Source organism: Leptidea sinapis, chromosome 13 (assembly GCF_905404315.1).
Source record: "Leptidea sinapis chromosome 13, ilLepSina1.1, whole genome shotgun sequence".
Lineage (NCBI taxonomy): Eukaryota > Metazoa > Arthropoda > Insecta > Lepidoptera > Pieridae > Leptidea > Leptidea sinapis.
The window spans coordinates 2,301,303-2,323,608 of record NC_066277.1 but is presented as its reverse complement, the minus strand read 5'-3'; the positions used below and the strand labels follow the sequence as shown (position 1 = coordinate 2,323,608).

The window sequence follows — 22,306 nt, the reverse complement described above, 5'->3', positions numbered from 1 at the left end:
AAACGATTGAGGAGCCAGTTGGACGAGTTTGGTGGAAAACTGGAGACAAGTGTCTGTGTATCAAACATCTAGCAGCTGGTTCAAATCACGCTATATATTTGAAGTGAAAACTTCTTTAGCCGCGTTGGGCATTTTTGGGTAGGGAAAGCCTTATTAGTTCGCGTTACTGACATGCATTTGACTAAATTAACACCCGATAAATTTATGATTAAAAAATAAAATAAATATATATAGTGGAAACTTTTTGACTGCGTGAAATCTCATGAGTTCGCGTCACCGAAATGCTTATAGCAGTATATCTGTAGCTATACAGCTGACGTATTGTGCAACATTACTGCTGTGTATATTTTGTAAGTGAAATTGAATGGATTTAGTGAAAAGTTCAATGTGTATATACTGTGCATTGTTAAAATAGTGTTTTAGTTTGATTAATGTATAATTGAAAAGAAATTTAAAAAAAATAATGAAATTAATAATAATATTGTTTAAACTTTTAAGTTTTCACTTCTATCGTCTCTAATACTGTTTGTAATTTTTTTTCCACGTCGAGGTTCAGTATGTGTGTAATGTGAATGTTTGAATTTAGGAAGACGGAGATTTTCGAAGGGTCCACTGCTACAAATAATCGAGATGTAAAGTGCTGGTAGGAAATTTGGCCACGAAAAATGAACGACATTATAAAAACTTATAAATTAAAAACCACAACTGAGGCAATAATTGGCGTAAATTATTTATTAATAAGTACTACAAATTACTTTCTTGACTCCTGTTTGTTTTCAAGGGGATTGCTGTTGCAATCCCCTTGAAAACGTTATTTTGAAAGAACGTCGGCATAAGTAAATAATGTTATAATATTTACCTTAAATTCTTAAAAAAGTATTATAAATAAACAGTTGTTGAAAATAAAACAACTAAATTCTGATTAATGTATCTTTATTTTCCATTAAGCATAGAATAGTACAGTTTCTCAAGTTCACCAGTCTAATTTGACATTCGCATTCACGCACCAAGCTTCGCCGAGTTACCTGCGGCTACAATCGTAACTATTACACACTAACTGCTTCCGCGCTCCGAACCAAACAACTTAACATAGAACGTGCAAAACTAACTAATTTGTAACATATCAAACCTATAGCGACATTAAATATAATACTCGTCATGCGATTAGTACAATATAGCAAAAATAAAGTGCTCGTCGCATATTACACTTTACACTGATATCACTGACGTGTATAAATACCACTGGACAGGCTGTTCCATATGTTTGAATACCAAATTGTTTGTGCCTATTCGAAGCGCCACTCGCGACCGTCCTGAGAACTAATATTGACATATAATACAAATGGCTGCGAAGGAATGTACAATACTCTGAAGTATTACATTTTGAATTAATTTCGTTCGTTTTCCGTGTTTTTTATACTTAAAGAATCAACATAAAGTTCACTTTTTTTGTGTAAATAGTTTCACACCATGTATGTTGTCCATTACATTGTCAACACTAGTTTTAGTACCACACTCTCGTTACATGGCCAACAGCGCCAAAATGGCGAATATCAAACAAGCACAAAAGCACTTTGACAGCCGCCAGTCCAGTGGTATATAGTAGAGGTCAGTGACTGATATTCAGAAACGCCAATTCTTAACAACAAACTTGTCAAAGTCTCATTTGACGTAACATTTGACATGTCAGTCTTTAGTAATCGAAAATATATGTGTGTCATGTTGGTACTACGTCATAACAGCACAGACATTTTAGCCACAATGTAATATATAATCTGTGATGTGTTATCTCCTCACAAATGGAATGATAAATAAAATTATTCGATTTAAAAACTAAACTTAAAATAAGGAATCTATACATAACATCGCACGACGCAATAACGGTACAGAGCAACGCAACACAGGCTCATCAACCCACAGAGAGACACGACGCATTTACCAACGACCGGAAGCGACGATTTAGTATTTGTGTTAAACGGAAAAGAATTGTTACTAGCGCGGAGAAAATTTCTAAATTAACGTGCAAATATCTAATAGTCTCTACTAATCTGCACATCGTGTAAATAATCTAATAATAGAATATGTTAATTGTAATATGTTAATCAATCATCGTCTCATATTTTACTCACTGACGGAGCTAATAGTACCTAACCATGTACTGAATTTTAAGTACATTTTTTTACTACTTTAATGTTTTCTTTTTTTTATGGATGAGGTCTTCCTGACGAGCATACGGGTCACCTGATGTTAAGCGATCACCGCCGCCCACATTCTCCTGCAACACCAGAGGAATGACAGGAGCGTTGCCAGCCTTTTAGAAAGGTGTACGCGCCTATAGTTTGTTATTACAGTATTTTTTTCAAAACCCAATTCTTACCATTTTTATAACTTTTGGGTTTTTATTAATATTTACTCTTGTAAACATACATTATTTGTAGGTTTTTGGAAGATGATCAATTAATATTAATATTTAATACACAGAAAAATATGTTTTCAGAGGCTAATCGATACAATACATTATCACCATTAAGGAGACTTATTTACCAATGTGCAAGTAATGCCCATGTGATGTTACACAAACATACAGACAGGACACCGTTTCTACTTCAACCACAATGTAATATATAAGTATCAGTGCTCATTTAAAGTATAATTAATTATAAAATTCGTTGGCTACCTAACGATTTTAAGGGGGAAAAGTTTCTACGATAGGAAGGGATTAATAACTATTCGATGCCAAACATCAATATAAGGCTAAATATTACGAGGTATTATTTGAATACACATTCATAAAACACAACATCTTACTATATCTTTAGAGATTGTTATTTATCTTAAGAAGTTATCGACGGCGACGTCATACAGGTCGTGTCATAACAATTTACAATGATTCTTTAATTTATTTAGAATTTTGTTTACACTATAAGAACGTTAATTTATCACGTCTTCTTAATTATATATTATAATACTTAGATCAACAATACTTGAATACAACGTACCATAATGCTTGAAAAGTGAAAACATTCCAAAGAAAATTTATACAAATTGATATCTACAATTTATAGGTATGTAACTATAAGTTATAGTACTCCCATGAAAATATATATAGATTTAGAGTATTACTAGTAAAAATTGTAATATCGTCAACGATTTCAAAATATCAATATTCGAACTTACAAAATCGCAATATTAATAATACATGTACATACATTTAATTATAATTAAAACCATTTATTCAGTTGCGAAAAGGATTTATGAATCAATTGTAGTAAAAAAATATTTGATCCAAAACTTTAGTTTTCAATAAAAAGAGAATTAAAATGAAAGTATCATAATATCGGATCCAAGCGATTGTTGATCATTGATATAACGCCACTATCTTTGATGCTACGAAGCAGCTAACACTAGCTTAGGGCAGTAACACACTATCGAGCGGCACATTTTGATTTTCGAGAAAAAATTGTTTTCCTTCATCGCGGGGTCAGCCAAGATGTTTTAATACGATTTAAATTAATAATATGATTACAGGTGTTAATAACAATCGTTTTATCACAATTAATTAACCATACAAATTTCGATCTTGAGAATGATTTCAGTGAACCTATATGAAAAATTTAATCTTAATTAAGGAATTTTAGGACCTGCTTTATTTTATTTCCCCAATTAGGATCACATTACATTTTTTGCGGGATCACATTATATTTTGTACTTATGTTTTGTTCCTGTATATATGTTGTATTTATAATATACACGATATCGTTAAGAGCCCTTAAACAGGATATACAGAATATTCTGTTTGAGACTCGAATTCGAAACAATATCATACAGAACGAAGTGTGCTCCGGCCCTTATAATCTACGTTCTATTCCCCAGCGAGCGCGTATCGCACTTCGCGTCGGAGACGTCACTACTATTAATTCCTTACGTGCCTTGATGCGGACCGACCGCCATCAATATCCATATATTATATTAAATATCATATATAATCCACGATATACACATATTACACAATGCTTTCAGAAGACGCTCTTCCATAGCTTGAAGCTTGAATGACGAGTCGCGAAGCGGAGAGAACTTACGGTATATTTCTTGTATTTATTTGTTTGGTTTTTCGATTCACTAGCACACAGGCCCCGCCTCGAACGTATGTTTCATCTCAACCTGATTATTCAACCAGCTAAGCACTCGTGATAAACAATCCGCATACATTTACTAACAAATCCATTTTTTATAAATATAATCACTTGATTCCCGTTGTAATTCTCATATTAACTTTCTTATCCCGGCACGCCCTAAATACTCTTTGCTTCGCGAACATAAAGTACGAAGTTCAAACGAACGGCATTTACAACATAATTTAACAATACTTACATACTTTATTCAATTAAATGGAATGCTATTACATATCTACGCATAATTTTGAAAATCACATTTATTTACAAAAAAGCGCTTCGGTGACAAAGTACTATCTACTTTGGATATTATATTAAGTGTAGAATATCGTAATAGGAAAAGTGTCATATTGTATGTATATATACAGTAGTAAAGTGAGATACTATAACTTGTGTATTTCTAGAAACAGCTACGTAACACGAATATTAGATAAATATCCATATTATATATACAAAACTCGAATTATATTCTAATTATTAGATGAGTTAACTTTTGATCACTTTTATAACCATTTATATCGTTCATATAGCTGTCTCCCTCGCACTAAATATCATAGCAACACAACTTAGCACCAGACGTGTTCCAATCTGCTACAATAATTTCAATATTTCCTCCACATTGTATTTCACACACACTAAAGTCAATTGTACGCGCTTTAAATGAATAAATACTTAATTAAATTAAAACTTACATTAAATATGTTTAGTAAGTACACCAAGTTCACGCACACAATGATAGTAAATAACAAAGTGTAAGAGTGTGATTATTAAAGATAGAAAGTGTTTAGAATAAGAGGGTAGTTATAGATTTTATATTGGAATCAAAGTAGAACGATTAAACTAGATAAAGATAATTAGTCGCATAAATTCGGGACAAATTATTGCTGGTTGTCCTGGGAAACATGCTGGCAATGATTCGAAATTTGTTGTTGAGTATCTGAATTGATTCCGGTTAAGTATTCCTGAAAATATGTTACAACCAACCTCGAAATAGTAATAAATCGTCCCGCGATTATATGTATCTTTGAAATGTTCGGAATCATTAATTCGCTCATAATCTGGCGAAATCTGTAGTATACTGTCATGGGCTACGCGTTGCGGATATGGATTATACAAATTGTCCAAAGACAGGTTTGGAGTTGTATAAAATATATTCCTTTCTGCAGTTTGGGGTTGCATGGTTGAAACGCTTGAAGAAGTGTTTGGCTTGTAACGGAGAATAGTTAGATACTGTATATTGAGATCCATTATTGATCAATCTGTGAGATAAATATTGATATGGTTTATACGATGAGTCCTGCGCTCTATGGTGAGTATTGATCCGAATCAAAAGAGACAAATCGATTAATAACTCGGTTTGTATTCTGATTTGTAGTACAGGATACATACCGATTTGTATCTTTTGATACGTGTTTCTTTGTATTCCTGATAAGATGCTAAACTGGTTGAAACGTGTCCTGGTTTGGACTTTGTACTATATCCCGGGATACGGATGATTTTATTCCCCGCTCAGAATACTGGCTACAAGAGGATTTGTGTTGCATTACGTCATGGCTTGTACGTAGTACAACGCCCCGGGATACAAGTTAATTTGTTCGCCGGTCTGAATGCTGGGTAAAACCGGATTCGTGTCGTGTTACTTCCCGGTTTGTATGTAGCACGGCGTGGGATGAATTTCGTCTAAAAGGTTGATGTTGCAGTGTGTGTGGGTGAGGGTGAGGGCGCGTTGGTGTAGCGTTGCGTTGCGTGTGTCTGTGTGTGTGTGTGTGTGTGTGTGTGTATGTCTGCGTGTCGCGTCAGTTGAGCGGCAAGCAGAACATGTGCTGCAGCAGCGTGGGCTTGCGGGTCACGCGCTCCGAGCACACGGAGTCATAGTCGGAGGAGGACGACTCGCCGTACCCGTATATCTGCACAAAGTGGAGCCAGCTGTTATACTTTATACGACTAGTGAGGGTTGTTATCTATTTACATGGTCAACTTTAGTACTAAAGAAGAAATTTCAGAATAGGCTAGGTCTTGCACCTCTAAAAAAATATATATTTTATGAAAATAAGGGACGAGACGAGCGGGACGTTCAGCTGATGGTAATTGATACGCTATTACAATGCAGTGCCGCTCAAGATTCTTGAACAACCCAGAAATTCTGAGCAGCACTACAAATGCGTTCGTCACCTTGAGACATAAGATGTTAAGTCTCATCTCAAGAATCACAATAATGCTTACACATTACTGCTTCACGGCAGAAATAGGCGTCGTTTTGGTATCCTGAATCCTCCCACTGGCGTAAATGTAAATGCAAGGAATACCGCAAAAATACAAAAAGAAAGTGCACGAATAGTTCAAATGGATGAGCTTTTTTCCCTAACTCCAGTTTAAGTTAAGATTATGATTATACACGCAGGTGTCGTGTAACCTATCAAAAGTACCCATTCCAGAGATACAGAAAAAAACGCTATTGATACTTGATGGATAAAGAATCTACAAAATAATTGCTTTGTTAGAACATCACTTCACGTCATTCCCGAGTCCAGATTTCGGTATCAAAAAGATAAAATAGTTGTTTCGCATAGCAGTTTTGAGTTTTTAAGTAATTGATGATTATTGTTATTTATTTTGAAATGTTTCTAGCCAAAAAGCTCCGTAAAGTTAATTAAAATAACAAATACAGCGCGGTTCTATACTTATTTATCTTTTGGTATGGTGTACAATGGTGTACAAGACCTAGCCTAGACAATAGGGCCACAGAAACATTTATTTCAATATAGTCAGAATTGCTTACTTATTTCTTTTTGCTTACAATTTTGTTATTTTTTTTTAATAATTATGCCTTGCCAACTTAATTACTATTTATTTGTATAAAGTTGTCTTTACGCAATTTATTTTAACTTTAATTAAAACATCAACAACACCTTGCCAACTTAATTAAAACATTCCTGCCGAGTTGCTTGCGTCACTTCTTCTAAGATCTGAGGTATAACTTTTCCTTAATGGGAGGTAAATTTTGTCTCAACAAAGAACCCAAAGTTGAACGAACAGTAATGTTTATAGTATCTAGTATCTTAAAACTATGCTCATGACTTAATTTGCAAATTAGGCCGCGAAACTAGTCTGAGCAATCCAATTTATTCTACACCATGCCAATTAGGTGATCACCTGCGTGTGCTCGTGCGGGTGCAGCAGGCAGGCGTGACGTCACACACAGTCCTCCAGCGACATCAGAAGTGGGTTCACGTACTCGAAGCCCTCGAACTCGGACTGGTCAATGTCTGCTATCTCCGTACTGTTTAACATATTTTATATTTAAAGTTTTTCATTCACAAGCGAGAAAATAAAAGAAAATATGTAAACAGACACATGAAATATGACAATCAGATAGTAAAACAGAAATAGTACCTTGTTTTTTAAATTATGACATTATAAACAGAACAACTAAGACCAACACATACTTCTTCAGACAGCGACTTCAGATTTGTCAAGAATAAGTCTTGAAGGAGTGGCAAAAAAACTCGAGTCTGCACCGTATACTTTTTTATGCACGACCACTGCTGCCCAACTTCTCTTGTAACACTTGAAGCACAAGAGCGTTGCCGGCCTTTTAAGAATGAGTACGCGGTTTTTTTGAAGGTATCCATGTCGTATCATCCTGAAAACACCGCAGAAGGAAGCTAATTCCATAGCTTGGTTGTACATGGAAGAAAGTTCCTGGAAAACCGCAATGTAGAGGAACGCCGGAAGTTCAAATGGTGGGGATGATATCCTAATTTGTGGCGTGTCGTGCGGAGGTGCAATTCGGAGGCAGGAATCACGTCAACCAGCTCTTGGGAACACTTCCCGTGATAAATGTGGTCGGAGACACACAATGCAGCGACATCTCTACCACATCGCCAAGTTATCAAGCCGTTCACTGAGTGAGCACTGGGGTCCCCGATAATTTGAGTAGCTCTGCATTACACGTGGTCAAGTGGTTCGAGCTGATACTGGTGTGCTCCATATGTGGCCGGACCTGCGCTTTGTAGCGCGGTTGAATGTGGGCCGGCTTGAAGTATTGCCGTGCTGCTATAGACGCCCAGCTTGTTCGAATTAGCCAATTTGGCTTTACCTTCCAGATAACCGTGGAGTTGGCACTCACTCGAAATTTCGAGACGAGACCCAGTATTCCGATACTTTAAGGGACGTATTTACAAAAAACGGTGATACGACAAATGATTTTTTAATAGCAAACGCGCAAACTTGAGTCTAATACCAGCTTTGTGCTGCAGAAGAATGCTATTCCCGCTATCTACAACTTAGTTTGAGATTAAGAGAAAAATAGTAAGAAATTAACATATTAACTGTTGCCACTCAATATATTCCATGTAATGTAATATCTTATGTAAATAAGGACATTAAAGAATATTCTGGTATTAATGTGAATACGAGGAACAAACACATTTACTACTCGGTTAAGTCCAGTTGGTTATTCTTTTGTTTGGCGAGATATATGTTTTAAAACAAGATCGCAAAAAAAGTTCGATGCATCGCAAAAAAAATAAATACATAAAATCATATTAATTATAAAGGCAACATAACATGAATTACTTTAGCTGTTGAGGCTATTTATTTAAGTAATTTAATTGTAATGTAATTATATAATAATAAATTTTACTGACAATATTTATAATATGTGTATCATGACTTACTCATTATCAGGCGTGAGGTGCACGGGTTCTTCTGTGAACTCTGGAGGGAAGTTGGCGAGGTCCCTCTCTCCCTCCAGACGAGGTTTGAACGGCGGCACTACTTGTTTCTGCTCCAGCTGCAGTCAAACAAACACTCTGCATGTACTCTATCAACAAGTGACTAAAGTATAAAACAATATTCTGTAAGAATGTCTGTACCCTTGAGAATAACGTTAGTCGAAACGTTTAAGAAGGTATTTTTTTTATGAAAATAAGGGACGAGACGAGGAGGACGTTCAACTGATGGTAATTGATAATGATCCCATTAATTGTAATGGGCTGGGCATATTTGCATTGGCAGTGCCGCTCAGGATTCTTGAAAAACCCCAAAAGTTCTGAGCGGCACTACAACTGCGCTCTGCCTAGCTACTTCAATTTCACTAGCTACGGCGCCCTTCATATCGAAAGACAGTTTACACACTACTGCTTAAATACGGCAGATATAGGCGCCGTTGTGGTACCCATAATCTAGGCAGCATCCTGTGCAAAGGAGCCTTCCATTGGTAATAATAATCTAATAAATAACTGTTCCAGATATTATATAAATATTTTCTTTATTGCTGACGCTCTTAATGTTTATTTTAAAACAATTAACGACTCCAAACAAAGTAACTAAAAATTAAACAATAAACTGATCTCCATTCAATGAAGAGCGCACAAAGGCAAATTTCGCACGAATTATCATTTATCATATGGGGAGAGGTGTGGTCTATTTTCACTCCTATATCATATAAAATTTCAACTTTTAAATGCAACAACAACAACTAACTCTTGACCTTCAATCTTAAATAAAGCATACTCCAACTTCTTGACTATTGATCTTGCAGTGCTTTCCATGGCGTGAGTCTGTCTTATCCTCCTAACCCTTCTTCCTTCTGTCAGAAATGTTTTCAGGATGATGCATCCAATATATTATGATAATTTATATTTATACAGTTTATTCTTTATAACTTTTTATAAAATATTTGAGATTATTTAAACGCTATTCATATATTGGATGCAGTACCTTACAACCTAATTTGCTATGTACCTATATTACAGCCATTGTAAAATACTCTATTGATTGAAAAGATTGGCCGTTGAGTTTCTTGTATGTTACTCTTACTTACTCACGAGCTCTACTTTTTCCAAGAATATGATAAGATTCAGTAATTTAAAAGAAATCTTTATAGTGACGATTCCAAAGTTGATTTGACTTTGACTCTACACTTTCTATGAACGGTGGTGGTTACTTAGCGCACGTAGCTTAATTAAATTAAAATATATACACTAGTGGACCCGACAGACGTTGAGATTTTTCAAATTTGAAAAATCGGTCCAGCCGTAAGGAGGATTCCATTAACATACACATGAGCAGGAGAATTATATTATATGGACGAACCAATCTCAATTCACTGGAACACACAAAATATCATCAAAATCGGTCCAGCCGTTTAGGAGGAGCTCAGTTACAACCGACGCAACAAAAGAAATATATATATAAAGATTTGCAAGTGGTTCTCACCATTTCCCATTCGATGCTCTTGAAGAACGGGTGATTAACGATGTCCAGGAATCCGTTTTCTCCGCAGCCCAGCCGCTCCACCGGGTTCTTGTTGAGGAACCCTTTCAGCACAGAAGCTGCTTTAACCGATAGTGAACGGGGAATACGAATTGTCTTCTCCAATATAACCTGGAATTTATTATTTATTTTTGGCCATACAGCTAAAAAGCTTGACATTCATATACTACATCCCACCAAAACACATAAATTACACTAATAAATAACATACGCAACAATCACGGCCAACATTTTGGAAGTTCTTGCTCAGAAAAGAGTTTAAAAAAAAGTGAAAAGCATATCATTTAATTGGATGACGATGAAGAATGACGCATCAAATATTACATAAGGCATGTGTGCAGTGTATGTGAGCAGGCCAATTGCAGGAGACCTCGTAGAACATTCGTCGACCAAATTAGGGACGTTTTGAGAAAAGGAGAGGCGAGCATGTATGAAAAGGGCAATGAAATGAATGTAGAGGAAGCGCGTGAGGTTAGTAAGGATAGAAGCAAATGGCATTTTATTGTCTCTGCCTACCCCGACGGGAACAAGGCGTGAGTGTGTGTGTATCATTTGTTAGGTCTGGAGAAGAAGAGGAGAGGTTGCTGCGTTTTACCTGGAACAGGTAATCCTCAGTATTTTGATCAGGATTGTCAGCGGCGTGAGAGATATCGAAGGGCGACCTCCCTGCTAACATTTCGTAAGTGAGCACCCCCAGCGCCCACCAGTCCACCGAGAAGCCGTATTCCTCTCCGCGGAGTATCTCTGGTGCGATATAGTTCGGTGTTCCGCAAAACGTCGACGTTGTGTCTCCAGGCCGAACTCCTTCCTGAAATTGCCAATAACAATTAACTACACTTTTACAAGATGCATGCTAGTATCGCTCAACACATTCAATTATAGATTCTAAATCAAAATCTTATATTTTCTAAATTGAAGACGAAGGTTTTCAACCAGTGTGTGCTGCCAGTGATGACTTACGGTACACAGACGTGGTCGCTAACTATGGGCCTTATGAGAAAGCTTATGGTCGTTCAGAGAGCAAAGGAGAGGGCTATGCTCGGACCTCGGCCTGCGAGGTCGAATCAGAAATGAGATCCGTAGGAGAACCAAAGTTATCGACAAAGCCCAAATGATTGCGAAACTGAAGAGGCAGTTGGCGGGGCACATAGTTCGACGGAGAGATGGCCATTGACGCAGTAAAGTCCTCAACCACGTACCGGAAGACGCAGTGTTAGTAGGCCCCTCACAAGATGGACCGATGATCTGGTCAAGATCGCCGGAATACGATTCGGATTCGGAGGGCAACGCACGACCGATCGTCGTAGAAATCTGTGGGGGAGGCTTTTGTCCAGCAGTGGACGTCTTCCGGCTGATGATGATATTTTCTAAATATGTTCGGCATTATACGTCTTCAGGGACAAAGATAAAATTTCTGCATCATTACACTTTTGCAAGAATAAGAAGAAAACAAGCACCAATGAGCAAAAGATGGCCAAATGAGGTTACCTTGCACATTCCGTAGTCTGTCAGTTTGATGTGTCCCTCGTGATCCAGCAGCACGTTGTCCAGCTTCAAGTCCCTGTAGATAACGCCACGCTCGTGCAGGAAGTGCAGCGCTAGAGATATCTCCGCAGCGTAGAACCGCGCGTGCTCCTCGGGCAGACGACGCTGTCGTTGCATGTGGAACCTGAAAGACCCTTCACTGATACACCTGAACACCAATGGGAGGCTCCTTTGCACAGGATGCCGGCTAGATTATGGGTACCACAACGGCGCCGTTTCTGCCGTGAAACAGTAATGTGTAAGCATTACTGTGTTTCGTTCTGAAGGGCGCCGTAGCTAGTGAAATTACTGGGCAAAATATCAGACTTAACATCTCTTGTCTCAAGGTGACGAGCGCCATTGTAGTGCCGCATAGAATTTTTGGGTTTTTCAAAGAATCCTGAGTGGCACTGCATTGTAATGGGTAGGGCGTATCAATTACCATCAGCTGAACGTCTTGCTCGTCTTGTCCATTATTTTAATAAAAAAACACCTGGATTAACCTATTTTAAATATTGTAGGTTTGAAGTAGAACGCCTAATTGAACAGTGTTGTGAACTTTTTACTATCGTGATAACCGAAGTCTTTTTTTTCTGGGTACTTATTACTGTAATGTATTATATTACTGTAATTACTTACTTAGTAAATTATTTTTGTTTATGGATGCTTACGTCTCACTTACTAATTATACATTATTGCCAATGAAGCACAGTATTGGAAACTTCGTACACATAGATTATCTACTAAATAACTTGGTATTATTTTTAAATATCTTTGTGCATATGTTTTTCCAAAAGTAAAGAATATATAATCTTACATGAGGTCTCCGCCGCGCACGAACTCAATGACAAAGAATAGTCTGCTGGGCGTCTGGAAGCAGGAGTGTAGACCCACCAGGAACGGATGGTTGGAGGCTGTCTCGAACACGTGCTTCTCTGTCTGCACCCAGTCGATGTCCTCGTCATCCGTCACGAGAGCCTTCTTTATCACCTTCATGGCGTACACCCGCTTAGTTCGCTTCAATTCTACCATCAGCACCTAAGGAATCAAAAAATGTTTTAAACGCAACTTATCGCAAATATTTTTTTTGATGTATATATGAGGTCACCTAGTGTTAAGTGATAACACCGTCTCTTGCTACACTAGTAGAATTACAGGAACTTTGCGGCTTCTTAGATTTCTCATTTACGCATCCGCTTGTCGTATCGACCTAGAAAAATCGCTCAATATAGTTTATTCTACAGTCCCGTTGTACGTGGAAGATAGTTCAGATCTATAGATCGGAAACATTTATTATCTTAAAAACCTCTTTAAATCTTCAAAACCCCCACCAGAAGTGGCCTTTAAGGCTTTCTGCATCCAACCCGGACCAATTTGAATGTATGCTCCAACTATTTCCATTACAGCGTTTGGACATTGTTAACATGTCTCGTTCAAGGCCTCTTTGGAAGTAGCAGTTATTATACGTATTGGATACTTTACCTTAGCATAGGAGCCTCGCCCGATCACCCTGATGAGTTCGAAGTCCTCCAGCGAGTACTGCCGTTGTGAGCCTGGCTCCAGATCCTCATTCCGGACCGTGGAGAGAGGAGCGGGGGGAGTCTCCGGCAGAGGTGGCTCCGGCTCAGCACGAGACCTTGAATTATCAGTTAGGCCAATTGAAAGACGTTTCTAGTAGTGATGCTTTCGATAGTTAAGAGATTATAATTCTTATTAATTTCTAAGAAATTCTTTCGAAAAATTTGAATTTGAAAAGTTTTTCATGCAAATCAACTACAAAAAAAAATCTTGGACAATAAATAATAATTAGGCTTTTGTTTGTAAATTCGGTGCTAAAAATATATTTTAAACCTAGTGGTAACATTTTTAAAATAAATAATCTCAAGTTTTATTCCGAAAAGATTTCTTTTATATATGCTAAGAAGTAATGGAATTAGCAGTAATTACAAATACGGTAAACCTTTTTCTATTGCAAAACAGTAGTAAAAGTGCAAATATCATTAACGTTTCGGTTTGAAGAGGCAGCAGTGACATTACTGGCTAGTGAGACTTAATCAAAGAGGATGTTAATACTTTGTAATTAACGGCGGGACTGCCAAAGTAAAAATTGAAATTTATTTTAGTATCAAGCGTGCAGTGATTTGACATATGTTTCAAATTGGAGGGTGGAGGCAAGGAGTATCATCTCTTATGGGAGAAAAGTTGAAGTGTCCAGTTTATGTAGTAAATAACAGTTTAAACAAACGTGCACCTAGAGTGATAAGTATTATTTTAAATTTGGCGCTTCATGAAAGGCTTACTCTGATGCTACTGTGGCGCCACCCTAATGCATTTTGACGGACACTTTAACACATACCTAGATCATTCTCGCTGCCTCTACCCTCCATAGTTTGAAAGAGTAATTAAAATACTATAGCGGCGAAGTATAATTCGGCTAAGTTTGACAGCGAACAGTTGCGTAAAACGTAATGGATTTCGGCTATCTCCGTTTTTTACAAGATTATAGCCGTCATCTGTGAATCTATCAATAACTGCATGTTTCATACTTTTTCATACAATAGCTTTTTTCTTAGAGTTTCGCTAGGCTGGACTTAACATCTTATGTCTCATGTGACGACTGCAATAGCGCTGCCGCACAGGATTTTGTATTAAGAATCCTAAAGGCAGGTTGTATCATTTATCAATAAGTATAATTAAATATTTAATGTAAATTTTTAACATCAGTACAGTATACAGTTAGTTTAAATATATAATTGAACGCATATTCAAATTCAAATTTAAAAAATCTTTATTCACTGTAAAACTTTATAAGTTATGCAAGTCAGGATGAAGTATAAAAGTTACAAATGAGTGGAACAATATTCATTAACAAAAAATTTAGAAACATAAATCCCAACTATCGGCAACGCTCCTGTGATTCCTCTGGTGTTGCAAGAGATTGTGGGCGGCGGTGTTCACTTAACAACAGGTGACCCGTACGCTCGTTTGTCCTCCTATTCCATAAAAAAAAACTATCTTTATCATATATTATCATTACTTATTTGCAAATTAATACATCTATGGCACTTTTTACTCTTTTGAGATTTTTTTTATGTTTAATCACTTTTTTTCTTTTTTTAAGTAAAACTTCTTTAAGCACGACTTGGGGGACTCAGAATTTTTTTCTAACGGAAGTAACAATCAGTACAAAAGTCTATTGAAAGAATTTTTTAAGCCGTTAAAATATAATGGTTATAAAAAATAATTCAAATTTCCCAGTAATATTTTTTAAAAATCTCCAAGTTTTTTTGTAGTTTATTTATTAATACTATTGCAATAAATAATATATAAGTTTTCAGAAATTTTCTGACATTCGTTAAATTGTTCTTGGTTTTTGTTTTTCGTTTCCATTATTAGGATAGGCCATATTTGTTAATATGCAATAACAACGTCATATTTATATTATGTGCTATGTTATGTTAAAGTGGACCGCAAAAATGTACTTAACATAATATAACTACCTGACAGAAGAAGCTCGACCGAGTGTCTCCCCGTTGGTATCGTCCTTCACCTCGATCGGGTCCACGTGCTCGTTGGAGCACGGTTTCTGCACCAGCTTGTGACACTTCTTGTGAACCAGCAGCTTGCATTGGATGCACTTGAAGCCTTGCCTGCCCAAACCCCAGATACGGTCTTGGCAGAAGGCACAGAAAGCGCGCTGGAAGACAGGATGAACATTTTATTTAAAGAGAATATAATTGCAATGAAGATATTCTTTAGTCAGACACCCTGCCATTGTTTCAGTAGACATTTAAAAAGGTAGAGTTTATATAGTTGTTTTACTTCCTCCTTCAGAAGTCTGTCATACATGACCCGATATGGACAGTAATTATTATTTCGATATTACTTGCGATGCTCCAGTGAACTAAAGCATAAGTCCTGAAAGGAAATATATTTTTTGACCATTCAATTATTATCAAGGTGGATCTGTTGAATTGATAAATTCCGTCGGCGCTTCGAACGAATTATACGTTTTAACCATACTGGATCGGTGGCGAGTGGTCATTGTTAAGGTGATCACCGAATCGACTTGTCAGTGGCATACTCATATATACCACTAACTTGTTGGTCAACCCGATTTCCTTTTGGTTGAATTTGATAGGATAAGAAAAAATGTATATGCTGCTCAGAGTATTTTTGTAGTCGGTCAAGTAGTTTTTGATTTTATTCATTACAAACAAAAATACAAATATTTTCTGTTTATAATATAAGTTTAGTATAATACAAGCGACCGCCTCCGACTTCAGTTAAACACGCAATATTACCTTTGAATCGATTTTTTTCACAATTTATTGGGTATTAATTTTAAAAGTAGTACTCCTTAGAACATTACTATCACCGACAGTCCCCTCAGATAGGTCCAGACAGACAAACTAAAACAATAAAAGTAATTTTCGGGTAAAAACATTTATATTAATGTACACGTACAGAAATAAATTTTAATACAGAAGAAATGTCTGCCCCTCCGGAAGGGAGGCGTGATTATTTGTATGAATGAAAATGTTTATATCTATATTATGGTGTATTTCGAAATCGGAATAATTTAATGAAATTTAGTACGCAAGTTGGTAAATTTTTTGATTTTTGGGGATTGATTCTCATACCTAGGAAAACGCGCTTTTCTGGGTTACCACCGAGTGGAGCTCGTCCAGGTCCGAAAAAATAATTTCTATAAATATTTCCTTCATTAATTAATATATTTGAACAACTTTTAAATAACATATATTTCTTTGTCAACGCTACTAATCATCGACGCATATCGTTATAGATAATAGTTATATATAAAAAGCGCTCGGTAAATTAATATGAGTCCCCAACTCACTCTGTTGAACCGCTTGGCCTGGAAGATGTGTCCGTTGACTCGGTACAGCTTCCGCCAGCGGCGCGCGCCCCGCCGGTATATGCTTCCTGCAACGAGATAGAACCTTCAGATCCTGACTCACACATCGCTAAACACGCTTACTATGGGATTAAGTTATAAAATGAGTAGATAGCCGAACACAATATGTTAATCCTTTTTCTGTCACCGACCAGTAGAGTGCAAGCACTGTTTGTGCTTCAGCTTGAAGAGCGCTTGTGAATTTGCTGTGCTTTCTAGATCTCTAGGTAGCAAGCACAATTGTGTGCCGATTTGATTTTGAGTGGCCTAGAAAACCGGTATCATCACCTACCATCAGTTGAATCTGCTGCTGCAGCGAAAAAAGGCGACATCAACTACCCATGATGATGCGATCTAAGTGGTTAGGCATCACAACATGACCCAGTGCGCAGCGTACCACAATTCGACCCTGATCACATCGCAAATAAAAAGCATAAAAGGCATTTATTTTCCCAAAATCGATTCCTTAAGAATTCTTTTTAATATAATAATATCATTTATTTCAGGCCATAGCCCATATAATGTTAAAAAAATCTTATTCTAGGGTTAAGGTTAGGTTAGGGGTTCTAGGGTAAGGTAACACATTAAATACACTTAGGGCCGATTTTCAATCCTCAGATACATCACCAGATAACTATCGAGAGAATAAGATTAACTTACTGTTTATCTATCGATTAAAAGTTTTGAATTTTTCAATCGCTTTTTATCCAAACAATAGTTGTCTGTGGTATTGTCGAAGCAACTTCAAACTTCATACGTGCAAGCGAGATGGACATATATATTATTTAACGCATAAGACAGAGAAAGGATGCTTGTTTGACATTAGACATTTATCACAACAATTAATAACAACAAACCTCTAATTCAGTCGTTTATTAGTTCAGTTTATTTCAATTAAAATTTGGTTTCGTGGTACTTACTTCTATGATATTGAGGTATCATTAAAAAAATAACTACTACAAACCTTTGCGTTTCATATTTAATTTTATCCTCAATCAATGAGATTAAGTAGGCAACAGTATCTTTTTTTAGTCGAAATCTCCTCTAAAACTCATTATCATTCCAGATAATGTTGTGATCTGGTCTCTCTCTCACAAATCTGGTTTTTCTGTCCGGAGGGTTTACAAAGTTGAGGAAACGGATTTCTTCTTCAATCGCGAAGTCGTCAATTTTCTTAAAAATATCCATCATAATATTATTTCTACTATATTAGATAATAATAACATAAATTACGTGTGTAGTCGTTAAAAGATGATAGTTATTAGATCAATAGATCTTTTGACATGAGGATAGATAATACACTCATAACTAGAGAATTACTTATCTACAATATAGCCTAAAAAAATTAAAAACACGTCCTAATTATCCCACCGATAGCTCTTAACCGGCTCCCAAATGGGCCGATAAATATAATCACCCGATACAGTCTTTATTCGTTCGATAACTTCAGTCTGCCTGTTGAAAAATTCGAAATTGCGCTATCCGTCGATATTCTCTTATCTAGTTGTTTAACTGAAGATTGAAAAATCGGCTCTTATTTGAACATATTAATTTTAACAGCCAATGTCTATTCATTATATTTTCTAAACTATTATGTAACTATATTACATTTAAAACAATATTGGAACTTGTACTAGTGCGGTCTCTAATAAAAAAAAAAAAAATTCTAATCACTGCATAAAAATCATTTACCCTGTACAATATAAACATTAAGGAAGCGCTACAATAACGCGGCAGGTCCATAAACATTCTAAATGCGTTGTTATATTGAACTCTTAAGATGTTCATGGCCTTACGCGTATAACTAACCTAGAGATTGCTTGAATAAAAAGACTGACAATATGAGGTAAACAGAAGATTTTTTACACTTATACTACACTGCTTAAATCTTCTTGTAATCATATTAGATCTTACGGCTAAACTTCGCCTTTCTCTCTCTATGTCAACGTCGTCTCTTAGAGTACTGGTGACAAAGTGACCTAATTTTTTTTTGATGTCACTTCTAACACTACCACCGCTTCGAAAACAAAATGGCACTCCGAGAGAGAAGATGCGGCGCAAGCGCCAGTCATCCTAACATTCATTTTGTGTCACTAATCACAATAGCTGCCAACATTAGTTATTAACATAACAACAGCAAATTATATTTCCAGCATCTAGGCGGACATTTAAAAAGGAGTTGACACCGTAGAAACATGGTTCGGGTGATAGACATAAAAACAAAACCTCTAAAATTAGGTCAATTCTAAAAATCGGTGAGAATATTGAAAATGCTTATATCATATACATTATATCAAATCTTGCAAGATTCACGTCTTTGACCCTGAGGCATAAGATATTAAGTCTCATTTGCCGAGTAATTTCACTAGCTACGGCGCCATTTAGACCGAAACACAATATTTTTATTGAAGATAAGCCTCATGTCGATCTTAAGCAATGCGGAAGGAAGCTCGTTCCGAAGTTTGCTTGTACGTGGATGAAAGTTTGGGAATCGCATTTTTGATTTTGATTTTTCTTTGATTCTGAAAGTCGGCGCATGCAATCAGGTTAGATAGTTCTTCGGAACATTCCCGCATATAAAATGCTGTTCATACTGACTGATAATAAAATGCGAATATAAAAATACGCTCTGATACAACATTGTTTTGTTAAATTCCTTTTAAACTCCGAACTTTTAAAATTTGGTTTAGCGGTCGTTAATTTAAAAACCTCAAGTAACGTTACTAAGCTTAAAATTGTTGTCTTGTCGTGTCCTAAATTGAGTTCATTACACAGCTATTTCTATAAGAAGTGCCTTTAGTTTGTTTAAATGTTATAAGGCAGCTTGGAATAAAGAAACTAAACAATGGGCTTGGATTTTATAGTATATTGAACCAAACCTTTGGTCTCAAAATAAGTTTTGTAATTCGTTTTGTTGTTCTATGTTTCTTATATACATATATATTTATTAGAAAAACACGGTCGCACTTTACTGTGACTAATTTCAACATTTTTCATTCATCCTGTAAAATTAAACAAAAAATGTTTGATATGTAGAAATTGTGTCTGATAATTACTTGTTGGGACCGAAAATAAGAGAAAGGAGCATTTAATATTTTGATATTTTTTGATATACAATGACAGTACAATATTGTATATTTTATTAAAAAGAGCGCAAAAAAAGAATTCTGCAAGAGTGTCATGCGTCGCTTCATCATAGAGCGCCATTTGTTTCCGAAGCGGTAGTAGTATTACAAATGACATCAAAAATAATTGTAAACGAATCAATTTTTAGACAATAAACCCCTTTTATGCATTGCCTATAATTTGTCGCACAGTTCTTGACAAATCAAGAGGTATGCAAAAATGTATACATAAACTTAACAAATTTTATACTAAAACCTTCCTCGAGAACCACCTTATCCATTGGGGAAAACAGCATGAAAATTGCTGCTAAGGACTTTGTTTTATAATATGTAGTGATAATATACTAGTAAAAAATATTAATATTCATTATGATAATGGTTAATAATAATATTCATTCATCACCTACCGGGATATGAGTGCGGATTCCCTAGCTCATTAGTCAGGGTCACTATCCACTATATGTATAGGTATATCAATCACCACTATATGAATATTGTTTATTAGTCATCACTATTCTTTATTGGATGAGAAAGAAGTTCACCTGCGAGTAACTGACACGACGTTCCGCTCAAGATTCTTAAATAACCCAATCAATAAGATCCGAGATAATGTTCAAAACAAATGTATTACGAAATTCAAAAGAATTGTTAAAAAACGTTTGTGTGGTAAAGGTTACTGTTACTATATCATAAATGACTTTCTTGATGATACCTCTGATTGGGAATAGAGAGACCGCCCACAGGCTATTAAATAATACATTTTATTGTACGATTTTACATTGTAACTATATTTATATAAAAAAAAGAAGCCCCCGAGTTTGTTGCGCCCTTTCTTCTCAAGTCTGAGGCATACTTTTTGGAATGGGTGATAGTTTTTGACTTTCAATAAGTGATTTTATATCCTATTTAGAATAAAAATATTTGAATGGTAATACTCTAAGTGGCACCACGATTGCACTCGTAATATTTCAACGAAAAATATCAACTCATAATAGTGATTCCAGCAATGTTTTATCAGCTACAATGCCTTTTAAACATCTGTCAGTAACTCAACTGCTGCTACAGAAAAAGCCGAGTACCTACTTATAAAACTTATTCATAAACAGACAAGGAAATACGTATTCGTCCAAACGAAGGTTTAAAGATTGGTTACAAAATTGTATATTTTTATTGCGTATAGCTTTCATAACATCACGGTTGAGCACCTATGTTGATATCATTTAAATATTTAACAACTGTTGGCAGCGAAATGAGAATTAAAATGAATATTCATACGAGGATAGCGTGTTTTACTTTTTTGTGTTATTTATGTTGTAACACACAAACTATAAAATACTTTATATTTTTATCAAAAAATACGTAATATCTAATATTGTAAGTTATAATTCGATTAAAGTCGATCGGAGACTCATAATTGGACGAAGTTAAACAGAAAGGGCTCAAACCACACAAAGGCACTTTTAAGTTATAGGCTTGTGAAGTTTCAGCTCTAAATAATTTTCCATATAAATATCCAAAAAAATGTGGGTCGAATGTGTTGTCCACTTTTTCTGAACGAAGTAAAATATGTCTCATCATGTGTAAATAGAGAGTACAGATAACATAAAAAAGAGAACAATGTTTCTTTTCTTCACTAAATGAAAGTCATTTGCAAAAAAACTGGCGGTTTTAGCTTTTTCCGTCCCTTTAGGAAATACAATACCAAAAGAGATTTTAATCATTTGAGAATATTACTGGCACATTTATTAAGTGTGCATAAAAAATTTTACTCTAAATTCAAATTTAAGACATAGTCGGACTTTAATAAAAATTGCAGGCGTATCGTGGCGGGAATCGTTGATAGTTCGTAGTAACTCTAAATCATTTTTAGATAATTATAGTCGGAATGTCCTATATCCTTGATATTCTTAAGTCTTTCCATAATTATTTAGAGGTCTCTAAAATGGTAGAACGATAACAGCGAGCATAATTATAGTGCTACTTGAGGAAGGGTGTAGTCAATGTTATGTGTCGCAGAGGCTAATTACAGAGAACTTGGAAACAATATCAAGAGACTGTTTCCGTCAGTATAAGACCTCGCTCTGGAAGAAAACCATGCACAGAACTTCTTATGTCGACCTCAAAAAGACTCTAGAGTAAGTGAGAGGTCTGCAAACCAGCCTATGGACTGTCCGAAGGAGGCTTCTCGCTGCCAATATATGCAGTCGCCGTCCAGCCCGTGGCCCTAAGTTACTAGCTAACACAGAGTTGCAACAATTACCTTCGCTCGAAATTTCCCAAAGTCGCCG

At 36.0% G+C, this 22,306-nt stretch overlaps 1 protein-coding gene across 11 annotated transcripts in view; it reads right to left on the bottom strand.

Moving 5' to 3' along the window:
- Positions 1-916: 916 nt before the first annotated feature.
- LOC126967697 (atypical protein kinase C) overlaps positions 917-22,306 on the bottom strand; it is a 215,798-nt gene continuing 194,408 nt past the window's right edge. For all 11 annotated transcript variants that reach the window (XM_050812293.1, XM_050812290.1, XM_050812291.1 and 8 more), the window contains 10 exons: positions 16,837-16,922; positions 15,476-15,672; positions 13,458-13,611; positions 12,793-13,013; positions 11,940-12,120; positions 11,047-11,259; positions 10,395-10,562; positions 8,852-8,967; positions 7,326-7,452; positions 917-6,079 (listed from right to left, as the gene is read on the bottom strand). In XM_050812293.1, coding sequence (XP_050668250.1) covers positions 7,365-7,452; positions 8,852-8,967; positions 10,395-10,562; positions 11,047-11,259; positions 11,940-12,120; positions 12,793-13,013; positions 13,458-13,611; positions 15,476-15,672; positions 16,837-16,922 — 1,424 coding nt within the window. In that variant the 3' untranslated portion in view covers positions 917-6,079; positions 7,326-7,364. The remainder of the gene's footprint in view (positions 6,080-7,325; positions 7,453-8,851; positions 8,968-10,394; positions 10,563-11,046; positions 11,260-11,939; positions 12,121-12,792; positions 13,014-13,457; positions 13,612-15,475; positions 15,673-16,836; positions 16,923-22,306) is intronic.